This window comes from Sceloporus occidentalis, unplaced genomic scaffold (assembly GCF_023333645.1).
Source record: "Sceloporus occidentalis isolate IW3139 unplaced genomic scaffold, rSceOcc1.0.p SCAF_2, whole genome shotgun sequence".
Lineage (NCBI taxonomy): Eukaryota > Metazoa > Chordata > Lepidosauria > Squamata > Phrynosomatidae > Sceloporus > Sceloporus occidentalis.
The window spans coordinates 227,948,533-227,961,031 of NW_028316982.1; the positions used below are offsets into that span (position 1 = coordinate 227,948,533).

The 12,499-nt window shown below is 40.4% G+C and overlaps 1 protein-coding gene across 1 annotated transcript in view; it reads left to right on the forward strand.

Annotated features, from left to right (window-relative positions):
• The window catches only part of MYH15 (myosin heavy chain 15), a 117,165-nt gene that overhangs the window by 72,121 nt on the left and 32,545 nt on the right, over positions 1 to 12,499 (forward strand). The window contains exons 27-31 of the mRNA XM_089508158.1: positions 194 to 284; positions 2,319 to 2,708; positions 5,261 to 5,387; positions 11,313 to 11,431; positions 11,806 to 12,002. Coding sequence (XP_089364284.1) covers positions 194 to 284; positions 2,319 to 2,708; positions 5,261 to 5,387; positions 11,313 to 11,431; positions 11,806 to 12,002 — 924 coding nt within the window. The remainder of the gene's footprint in view (positions 1 to 193; positions 285 to 2,318; positions 2,709 to 5,260; positions 5,388 to 11,312; positions 11,432 to 11,805; positions 12,003 to 12,499) is intronic.

Below are 12,499 nucleotides of genomic sequence, written 5' to 3' on the forward strand. Positions count from 1 at the left end.
CCCTCAGCAGGAAAAAAGGCCGCCGCCACTCCAGACAAAACCCGAGGTATGTACCAGGCCTACAAGTCCATTTTGACTTTATGTAGCACCTAGGTGTTTCTTAAGGACCATTGATGAGCAGCAGTAGCAGCTGTTTCTTGCCCTGAAAACAGTCACTCCTTGTATTCTTTTTCTTACATTCTTATGTTATCAGGAAAGAATTTGAAATCAATCAGATGAACTCTAAGATTGAAGATGAGCAGGCCATAGTGATGCAGCTCCAGAAGAAGATAAAAGAGCTCCAGGTAACTGGTGTCTTGTGCACAGCTGGCTGTGGGTTTATGACATTGCCCAATACATGGGTTTATGTCATTGTCCAACCCATTGTCCAACACATGTGGATGCTACAATTTTCATATAATCTTTTCTAGATAAGTAATTACCAGTTTTGATCATCTAGATTCTGTTGAACTACAGTCCCATCACTCCAGCCCATGTGGCTGATGGTGAGGATGATAAGAATTGTAGTTCAACAACATTTGGAGTACCAAGATTGGGAACCATTGGCCCTGGTGCTTTCAGGAATTCCAAAAGCAGAGCATGCAGACAACAGTTCTTCCCCTGATATTTGCCTCCCAGGAACTGCTACTATCTGAACAATTTAGGGGCTGTACGTACAGCCCTGAAGGGGCGGCCTCCAGACGCCCCTTTCCTAGCTAGATTGGGATTGTGGCAACCTCACACCGTGACTCCAATCCGGCCTTTCCAGGACACAAAAAGGAGCTGCAAAAAGAGGGATGTGTGCATCACAGCACCTTGGGGGTGGAGTCGCATGCGTTGTGAGGACACTACGCCCCAACTCTGCCCCCATGCTGGCCCAAAGTGCCAGTCTGCATAGGGCCTTAGTCATCACTCTCAATAGCCAGTAGTAGGCCAGAGCTCCATGAATTTATCTATAATCCTGTTTCCACTCAGGTCAGTGAGCATCACCTCATGACAGCAAATTTCAGACTCAAAATTATGCATTGCATGAATCAATATGTTCCCCAACGAAGAAAGAAGTTTATGAAATACAGTGGGCCCTTAGAATCTGATGGGTTTTGGTTCAGAAGCACCTGTGGATATCAAAATCTGTAGGTGCTCAAGTCCCATTATATACATGGCACATTAAAATGGTGTCCTTATATAAGATGGCAAAATCAAACTTTGCTTTTGGGGGAATTTTTTTTTAATGTTTTAAAAGAGTGGATGGTTGAATCTGTAAATGTAGGATCAAGGGATACAGAGGGCCGACTGTAAGTGAAATGGTGAAACAGTCTGAAAAGCAGGAAGTGGATGACTCTGATGTCAGTGGAGGTGGTGAATCTGTTCCAGGGTTAAGTTTGAACTTTAAAGGAACTGTCCAGGTTACTGCAACTGCATTTGGACAATATTGTTCAGTACCCTGAATCATTAGACTTATCTTGCCAGATTTGAAATAGACACTGTTGGCAACAGGTATACGATCCTGCTCTCAAATTTGATTGTGGGATTAGTGTTCCTATAATACAAAGAGTGACACTTGGAAAGGTAAGAGCAATAACAGGAAGGGAAAGGTTTGTACACAGCAGATCCTTGATGGAAGGAAAGAAGCTTTTGCCTTTGACTCTAATGTTGTTGGTGGCATCTGGGGGCTTGTGAGTTTGTAAGCAAACAGTATGTAGGAAGAATATGTGAGCTGCAGGGATGTGTAACATTGGTTCTGAAGTTTGTACAGAAGTAAGAATTCTTTGAGGGATTGAAAAAGTCCCCTTGGCTGCTGATCCATGGAGGCTCTATGACCTTCTTAGTTTTGCAGCTGCCAGAGTTGTTCTATGTTTTCCTCTGGAGGGTATGGGATGTGCCATTAATTATTCTGCAATTCTGAGGGTGGAATGTGTGACTAATCGGTGTTGGCAGTTTCAGTCCAGAGGTGAAACATGGACAGGGTCCACAAAATATTGCCTTTACTCACTCACCCTCCTCTCCTTCATTATAAGGTGACAGAGAACAGTAATAGAACACCACACTTCTATTGCATCTTGCTTTCCAAATACAGATTTAGTCTCCTTTGTCCAAAATGCTTGGAACCAGGAGTAGTCTGGATTCTGGATATTTTGGACTCTGGAATACCTGTATAAGCCAATAGAAGTGTAGGGACCCAAGTCTAAACACAAAATTTCTTTTATGTTTCTTATATATCTTATACACATAGCCACTTCCACCTTGTGCGCTTTTCCTACTAGCCTAACATGGGATACAACCCATTTTTAAGTGATGGCACTATGGCATGTCATCCATGTTTTTTCTCTGTCTGACAGGCTCGCATAGAGGAGCTGGAAGAAGAGCTTGAAGCTGAAAGAGCTGCCCGAGCAAAAGTGGAAAAGCAGAGATCAGACCTGGCTCGAGAGCTGGAAGAGTTAAGTGAGCGGCTTGAAGAGGCAGGGGGTGCCACTTCAGCACAGCTGGAGATGAACAAGAAACGGGAAGCAGAATTTTTGAAACTTCGGCGGGATCTTGAAGAGGCTACATTGCACTATGAGGCAACAGCTGCCACGTTAAGGAAGAAGCATGCAGACAGCATGGCAGAGCTTGGGGAGCAAGTAGACAACCTGCAGAGAGTCAAGCAAAAGCTGGAGAAGGAGAAAAGTGAGCTGAAGCTGGAAGTGGATGACCTATCATCCAATATGGAGCAGCTGGTCAAAGGAAAGGTATAGCCGCCTTTCAGTCTAAGCACCAATCTGATCTGGGTTGGCTACAAACAAAACCCTTCACTGAGTGTTGCATATTACTTTATAAAAAATCTAATCTTGGCCAGCTGAAAATAAATCAGCCCTCTGTGCTGTTCTAGATGCTCTATAAAAGCTTGGCTTTTAAAGAAGCATTTGGTTTAACATTGTAATGGCTCTTGAGTATACTTATAGTCCTTATGGTTAAAAACATTTCCTTACATGCTTTCTGCTCACAGAGTGAGGGGACCTTTCGGCTAAATCACTGTGCAGTGTAAAGTATGCAGTAATCGACGGAAGGATAAAGACAGAGATGGTAGAGTGTATAGTGAAGAGAATGATGGCAGAAAAACATTTGTCTCTCCCAGTCCACCTTGCCTCTATGAGCCAGCCTTTCCCAACTTGTTAGCCCAAGGTCTCCCTTTGATCTGCCCTTGCCTTTACAAACAACTTACAATTTGTTATTGCTCATTTTACTATGTTCCTTCCAACTCTAGAATATTCATCATATTGTGTCAGCTATTGGATTTTCTTGATTTTATCCCAGGCTGATTATTATGATGGTGTAACTCACCCAAGATCACACAGGGACTGAGCAGATGTGCCAGGATAGCATGGGCCAAGCCTGATACTAAGTAGAAGTCAGAGATTATGATGTTTATGATGATGATGATGCTGGCCTGGTTTCTAACCCAGGTCAGTCTTCAGGCCAGCATGGGGACAGGTGGGTGTTTACATGCCTGCCCATCGCCACGCCATAAACCTGCACCATGCACCCCTTACCTTCCCCTGCCATTGCTAGTACTGAGAAAACCTCTGTCACCATGTCTGACATGGAAGAAGAGTGCCAGCTGCACCTATATGGCCAGGCACCATGTTTCCACATGAGATGCAGCAACAAGGGTCTTCTCAGTAGCAGCAATGGTGGTAGAAGGTAAGGCACACATGGGGCAATCTGGTATGTTGGGGTTTACTGTGGAGTTTCAGCAAGCCCTTTTGACCCATGCTGAGGCCCTTTTGTGCTGGGATCAGACCAGAACTGCCAGATTAGTGTCTGGTCTACCTGATCCTGGCCCGTGGGCATTGGCCTGCTTTGTTCAAATAAATTGGCATATACATTTTGGGCCATGAGGACAATGGGTTTTCATGGCCGAGTGGGGAATCAAATGCTGAACTCCAGAATCCAAGTCCTATGCTCAGACAACTGCACCACACCCGGATACCAAAATTCGTGGATGCTCCAGTCCCTTTATATACCATGGTGTAGTAAAATGGTGTCCCTTATATAAAATGGCAAAATCGAGGTTTGCTTTTTGGATCTCTTTCTTTCTTTCTTTCTTTCTTTCTTTCTTTCTTTCTTTCTTGTGGAGGGGAATGTTTTTGGGCCATGGATGGTTGAATCTGTGGATACAGAGGGCTGACTGTATCTGATAAGGCTCTCCATATGTGATAACCTCTGAGATAGAGGCTTTTAAACTTTGCTGGAAACCCTCTCTTAGATCTTGCATTTCCTTCTAGATTGTTCTGGTGAATTAAAAACTAGTAATTGTTAGTAAATAGTCTGATAACCACACACACACTTACAAAGCAATTCACAGACTGCTTCTGAAAATCAGTCTGTTCTTATTCAAAAAACTAAAGCTAAAATCTAATACTGATGGGGAGGAGGAGGAAGTTGGAATCTGTTTTTTACGTAACCATCTTTGGAAAGCTTTCATCACATTTACCTTTAACAAATGATATAGAGAAGAATTGTAAAATATTCCTCTGGGGATATTTAATTTCCCCCCTACTGCTAAGAGAGGTTAGCAGCCATGTGTTTATGGCTCTCAGATGTGTAATTTTGTTTAAATCAATGTGAAGTTTTCCCGTCACATCAATTCAGTTCAATATTTCAAAGCTATTATTAATTAAATGGATGATTCCCTTCCATTTGCCTCCCACTATCATATAGGAGCTCTGTAGGGTTGTGTTTTTGGTATGACTCCAGTAAAAGACTAACTGTGAAAAATAATGTCTTAGTGATTCTTGTCAGAAAATGAGATATCTGAGGCTCATTTGTCAGGTTATGCTTCTAGTTGTGTAATAGTGCGTAAAACTTTTTAAACAGTATCCCAAGCTTATGATGTATGATAAAGGAGTATGTTTTTTTAATGATGCAGTTTCTTATAATAATTCAATTTTTGTTTGTTATATAATAAAATAGGACTTTAAAAAAAAAGTCCTGGCACACCTATTGACATATTGTTTTTTCTTATTTTAAAATTGGTCTGCCTTTTTCATTTTTGCTATTTGTTCATAAGCCAATTTTTTTCAGGTTGTGTAGGATTGTAGCCTGCCTGTTAGCTGGATTGTGTTTTACCTTCTGTGTTTTTATTGCTTTCTGCAAGAATATTTTTTCTTCTGTTATAGAGAAAGCAAGTGTGCCACTAATGGTTCTTAATGTCAGAGAGTAACCTTTTAAGGGGAAGAAAAGGTGAGCAATGCACTTTTATTGTAATGATGTTTGATTATGTTTTCCCCAACTCTATTAGTCGAATGCAGAGAAACTCTGTCGCACTTTGGAAGACCATCTCAATGAAGCAAAAACGAAAGTGGATGAGATGACTCGTGTGGTGAATGACCTCACCACCCAAAAAGGAAAGCTGCAAACAGAGAATGGTATGCTGAACAAACATAGTTACAAACACAGAAATTCTGAAGTTAACACGTAAGACACTTTAAATTTGCATGTGTGCAGGAGTGTCACTAAGGGGTGCATGTTGTGCCGATGTACCAGGTGATACTCCAAGGGGTGTGTGTGTGACACTACTGATCCACAGACATTTGCCTTTTGGCAGAAATGGACTATGGTGTTCACCAGCATCCCTTTAAAATGCTAAAGAGATGAATGGGATGTGGCTCAGTGGGAGGAGAATGGGGAAACCCCAAGTCTTATTTTTTTAAAAAATAATTTTTAAAATTATTTCTAAATATTATTTTAAAATGTGAAATCATATCAGATTTTCACTTTATTTAAACTATGTACATGTAAATACATTTGGGCTGTGCATATGATCTTGTAATTAAAGATATAATTTTAATTTTGCTAGTTGTTTATGACACAACTTTTGCCATTACATTCAGTGATACATGGGAATTATGATTGTTTAGTAGCATCAGTACAAAAAACATTACTAAGTATTTTCTATGGTATGGTATGGTAAGAGGCCAAGTGGGGGAGGGCCCTATGAGATACCACACTGGGTGATGCCAACCCTAGTGATGCAACTGCATGTGTTTCTGACATTTTCAGCAGAAACATCAATTTCTTTCACTTTCCTACTCCTTTTTGTCCCTTTCATCTGTTGTTACCTTGCTTCTACATTTTCATAATAAATAATAATAAAATATTTATTTATAGCTCGCTTTTCCACAGATCAAGGCGGGTTACAGAAAGTGCCATTACAAGATAAAAACACAATAACACAGCAAATATACATTAAAATAGCAAATCACAATTACGATCAAACAGTGTAACAATATCCAACTAGCTTAGGATGTACAACAACAATATCAGTGAAGGGGAAGAAGGGAGGCTACAAAGGGAACAATCAGGGGAAAGCTTGTTGGAACAGGAAGGTTTTTAGCTCCTTCCTGAACCGGTCAAGGGAGGTGGCCGAGCGGAGCTCACCGGGAAGCGAGTTCCAGAGCTGAGGGGCCGCGATGGAAAAGGCTCTATGCGTTATTGTGGCATATTTTGAGTCTGGAACTCTCAGCAGGTGCTTCCCGGCCAATCTGAGTGTGCGGGGCGGACTATATGGGGAGAGGCGGTTCTCCAAGTACCCTGGGCCCAAGCCATTTAGGGCTTTATAGGTAATAACCAACGCCTTGTATTGCACTCGGAAGCCTTGCTTTGGGCCATTTCCTTAACTTTTCATCAGGCTCTGTATGAGAGGAAGGAAAGACATGGTGGCAACACACATTAAGGTGACTGAACCTTATAGGAAAGCCCACAGCTCAGGGATGGAGTGCATACTTGGCTTTCAGAAAGTCTCAACTTCAGTGTTCAGTTTCTGATCTAGGCCCAAAACAGATGGGCCAAAAATTGATGACCCACGCCAAATGCAGTGGGAATTCACACTGGACTTGCATCATCTGAAAAGAACCAGGCCAAAAGGAGTGGCAAAATACCAGTCCTTTTGCCAGCTCGGTTCAAAACCATGGTGGCGGTTCAGATCGGGACTGGGTGTGTGTGGTTGCCGTGGCCCCAACACAAATCATGCTAGTGCAGCCCTGCTGCATTTTTTTCCCAGCCTGTCTGTTTAGGGCTGTAGAGCTATGGGCCATGGGCTGCATTTGCCCATCCCTGGTGAAAGAGATCACTAGAACCACAAAGGGAGCGGGGAACACTGTCAGCCCAAGATTCTGTTTGGCTGATTTATATCACACTGTGGTTTACTTGGGAAAGCCACTTTTTTGGACTGCAGTCTATCCCTGCATCTCAACACTGCCCCTGAAAATGGATGATGAGGCCCTGCTGGGTGAAGGATTCTATGGCTGTAGTCAAAAGATGTTGCTTTTCTACATTCTAGTTAATGGACTAATAATATGCCACAGTACAAAACAATCTCCTATCATCCTGATTTGCACTGTATCAGGTTTTGGATGTTCCTAATGCACAGTGTACTGTTCTCACCATACACATTGTTCATTGCTTACAGAAGACTTACTCATGTTCACCTTACAAAAACTTCTTTCCAACATCTTTTCCCAACTAGAGGCCTCTTTTCTCTGACATTGTATTAGATTCCCAAGGACTTGAGGCAATACCAGCCCGACTGATTGTAGGAAAGCAATCATCCCCCTCCCCCATTTTGTCTTGTAGAGTTTTTTTTTTAAAGTGTTAAAACATCCAACTTGAAATTATACCAGTAGAATTTGTAGGAAGAGCAGAGGAAAAACAAAGATTATTATTGCAGATTGAGTATCCTTCATCTGGAAATCCAAAATCTGAAAACACTTCAAAATCGAAAAACTTTTGAGTACCAATATGACACCACAAGTTCAATAGTTTAGTGTATCCAAACTTTGTTTCATACACAAAATCATTAAAAATATATATCGCATAAAACTACTTTCAAGCTACGTGTATAAGGTGTATATGAAACATAAATGAATATTGTGTTTAGACTTCGGTCCCATCTGCAAGATACTTCATTATGTGTATGCAAATATTCCAAAATTCAAAAACAACAACCCTGAAGTCTGAAATACTTCCAGTCCCACACATATCAGATACTCAACCTGTATTATTTTTCACTGAGCTTACTCTGCAGCCACGGTGAAGTCTTGTGGGATAGATTTAGCAATAATAGTACAGAAGTTGCTGGAAAGTAGAGGGAATTGAAAGACGTAGTTAGAATCCTAAAGAACATTTAATTGCAGTTCCCTCTTGTAAGTAATCTACTGAACACATCTGATCTCATTTGATTTCAGAAGTTAATCGGGGTTGGAACTGTGTTTGAATAGGAGACTGCCAGAGATCTCCAAACAGGACTAGGGAAGAATCCTGGCTGGAACATTATGATCAAATGCTAGTCAAAGTTGACAGTATGAGATCTGGAACTTTAACATTTTACAGATGAAAACTGGGATGTGTGTAGCTAAACAATATCAGAATGTGGTGAGGATGAACATACAAGCTAGGAGATGCTGCAACAGTTTGCATTTGCCTATGGAGATTATCAGACTAGGGCCAATTCCACAACAGTTGTGCTATAAAGCATAGCCCAATGGTGATCTATAGTTCTGCATGGTCATGCAGTTGCGCTATAACAGTGAAATAAAAGCGAAACAAAAATTCAGTCACGTTCCATATACAAAAGCCGATCACATTGCTGTAATGTTAGTATATCATCATTGAATGTTTTGTGCATGTGTCATTATTGGGCTACTGCACATGTCTGAAAAATATGGTTCTGTCCCAAACAGAACAAAATTAAACTTCTGTATTTAACAACATGATATATACTTAGTTCAAATAAAATAGTGCCCTATATCTCAAAATAAGATATAGATCTCCTCCGAAAATGATCCTAGCAATAAGAGTGAATTGCCTGTGCTGAAGTGCAGTCTGGGCAAAGCTCCCCAATAGCTCTCCCTGATAGCACAAATGCATCATTATTAGCTTCTGTGCATTTGCAATAGCGTGAATGAAGCACTGTTGGCAAACCAGTCATGGAGTTTCCCCATTAATAAGAAGTTACAGGACAATTCCAGGTTATTCATGGGAGAAGTACTGGATGGCCACAACGTCGAGTGAAAATCTTCTTGCAATTGCACTATAATGATGGGAACATTCCATTTTTCTCCCGTTTTTAACCTCCATGGGATAATCTCCTGAGTCTGCTGGGAAGCTCATGATTTCTCCCTCTCACTTTTCTTTTTCATTATCTTCTGAGTGCAAAATACTTTTTTTAAAAAAACTTAGTTTGCATCAAGTGAAGTAAGCTGTCAGCGAAGGGAGAAAGTGAGAGGAGGAGAGAAACTGGAGCATTTAAAGAGCAATTTGTTTGAGGGTTTTCCCCAGTTGTTAGTCAGCATTCTATGCCACTAAGCATGTTTAGTCCTCATTAGATTCACTGATCCCCCTGTACACAAGCCATGGATATCTTCTAAAGAGTTTTTTACCCATTACAAATCTTGGACTTGCTCCAAACTTGTTTATACTTCATTCTTGTGAATAGGCGTTACCGTATTCACTACATATACAAGAGAATACACACAGTAGAGTATCCTAAGTGTGGAGAATAATTCAGGATACACATTTCAGGTTTTAATCCCCTGAACGAACTAGGTCCCACCTGATCTTGGAAGCTTAACAAGTGTGGTTAATACTTAGTTGGGGGACAACCATAGAATACCAGTTGCTGTGACCTATATATTTCAAAGAAGGGCAATTGCAAATCACCTCTAAGGATTCCTTGAATTCCTATGAAATTCATGGGTTCACCTTGTGCCTTAAGTTGAAGGCACAAAAGATAAAATCATAACCTTTTCAGAATTTTTTAGTGTTCATGCATTCACTTGACATGTGTCCCTTCATTCAAGACATTTATTCAACACTTGTCAGTCTTGATTGAGAGCAGCTTGTTATATAACACCAGAACTCAGAAGAGTTATTTTGTTGAGAACTATAGGTTTTAGAAGCTATGTTGGCTATGGGATTCTGAGAGTAATCCAAACAAACAAACAAAAACGTGCCAAGCTCTGTAAAACATACAATTGAGAAACTACCATAAATATAAACACCAGTCAAATGGAGCAAAAAGTTTTTTAGAGAACAAAATAGTTTTATTTGTTTACTTCATAAAAAATAACAATGTTAAATGATGATCATAAATACAGCACCATATGAGAAAAATCACATTATATCCACCACTGAAAAAAAAAAAGTGTATATTTTTCTTCTTTTGGTAGTGAACATTCTTGGGTTTGCAAGATCCAGCAGTATCAAAGACCTTGTAGCATCTTTTCCCAATATTTATATTGATGGTCCCTGGATAGCAGATGCATGTTTTTTAAAAATAATAAATGACCAGCATAAGTCTATAAACATTTCTGTCCTACTTTCTCCTCTAAGAAGTTTCTACATGGCCATTAAATTTTCACTTAATAGCATACCCCAAAGTTCCATCATGAGAGAAGCTTTTCATTGTTATTTGTGAATAATAATAATAATAATAATAATAGTAATAATAATAAATTTCTGTCATAGTTAATATGTTGGGAAATGATACTACCTAATGGGTTCAATATCCCAAAAGTTTCATACTTTTAGACAATGAATCAAAGTTGAGTCAAACTCATATGAATAAAATTTCCTCTTTGTTCATGTCTACTCCAACAAGGAAATACAGTCAAGGAGGACTCAAGTGCTATCTATCTATCTATCTATCTATCTATCTATCTATCTATCTATCTATCTAGAAATTATGCAGTTGGACATCATTTTAACTGCCATGGCTGCAACCTACAAAATCCTAGGATCTGTAGTTCTGTGAGGCACCAACACTTTGGCAGACAGGGCTAAACAGCTTGCTAAACTTCATTATTTCTACAGTGTAGCTGCACCCTAAGTAATCTTAGAGCCACTCTTCTGCCAATTTTTGCTAACTTTCATTTTCACGCAGAAGAGAAACCATAGAAGAGTCATGCTGTAATGGGAGAGTATATAATAAAGCCTTTATATTTGGGCTACACACTTATATGAAGCAAGATATCCATCACCACTGTGAGAAAAATATGGATATTTTTATAGCTTGCCATCAAGTACCTGGGTCTTTCTCCTATGCCTTTCAATGTATTTAGAGGTTTTTAAAGAGGCTTCATATAAACCTAACATTGACAAAATGTGACCTAACCTGTGCATGGCCTGCACCATGAAATGCCTATTCTACCTTCTGTGAGCCTTCAGAGCAAACAAAGGGGGTGTGCTACCTTTGCTTGTGGAATAATTGCCTCTGAGCATAGCCCTCTCCCCCTCCCTTTCCTCTTATAGGAAACTTATTATTCATTATCTTTTTTGTGATAACCCTCTGGCAGGTGAATTCACGAGACAGCTGGAAGAGAAAGAATCGCTTATAAACCAACTTTCCCGAGGGAAGTTGTCTTTCACTCAACAAATAGATGAACTTAAAAGGCAGCTGGAGGAAGAGACCAAGGTAAATGCTTTGATTAAGAATCCCAGCATGAATCTGAGTCAGCCCGAAATGACTACTCTCTCTTAAGATCTTGTCCTTCTGCTGGTACAGAATGGCATTCCTGAAGCAAGTGCACCAGAATTGCACTGATTCGCACAAGCTGGGGGCTTGTCTTGTCTGTAAGTATGAATAAAATACAAAATGTCAGGGATTAGAGCACCTATAAGATTGGGAAAATTCATGATTGCTGTTAAAGTTTAAGAGAGCTGTTGTAAAGCAACCAGTGGGAGAAAAGAATGTAGAAATGTGAGCTAAGGTGTGCATCCACTGCAAGACCTGGTCCTTTGTCCATTGCAGCCTGTTATAAAATACCACCCTCTGGTTCTGCCCCACAGTCCAAGAATGCTTTGGCCCATGCTCTGCAAGCTGCTCGCCATGATTGTGATCTGCTACGTGAGCAGTTTGAGGAGGAGCAGGAAGCTAAGGCTGAGCTACAGAGGGCCCTTTCTAAGGGAAATGCGGAAGTGGCGCAATGGAGAACTAAATATGAAACAGATGCTATCCAAAGGACTGAAGAACTAGAAGATGCCAAGTAAGATCTCACAAGGGTGGGGCCTCCTGTGTTTCCATGTGTATCCTTTGGGTGAGGAGGAGTAACAGTCTAGGAATGGCTCCTGATGAGGCTTTAATTGTTTAATCGGCTTAATTCAAATATAGAATTTTATAGGAGATCCAGGAGGATGTAAACCTTTTATTGTTTGGCCTTCACATGCAAAGATAAATAATTCTCATGCAACACAATGCAAGGCTTAGATCTCAGCCTTCCATGAGGTATTTCAATTATTCTTTGGGTACAGTTTTCAGGTTGTGTGATATACTCCGCTTGGCTATCATTCTTCATTTTGTTTCCCCCGTACAAAAAAAGAACGGTTAAGACAGCTTTAGTCAGCAGCCATGTCACCATCTTGAAAAGGAGAGATGAGATGACATTTCCTCTTTCAGTTCAGCTGGTGGCTCAGTAGAGTGATGAATCTGTGTTGGTTTTTAGTCCAAAATGTAGAGAAGCCATCTAAGGTGCCAAGTCCTAGC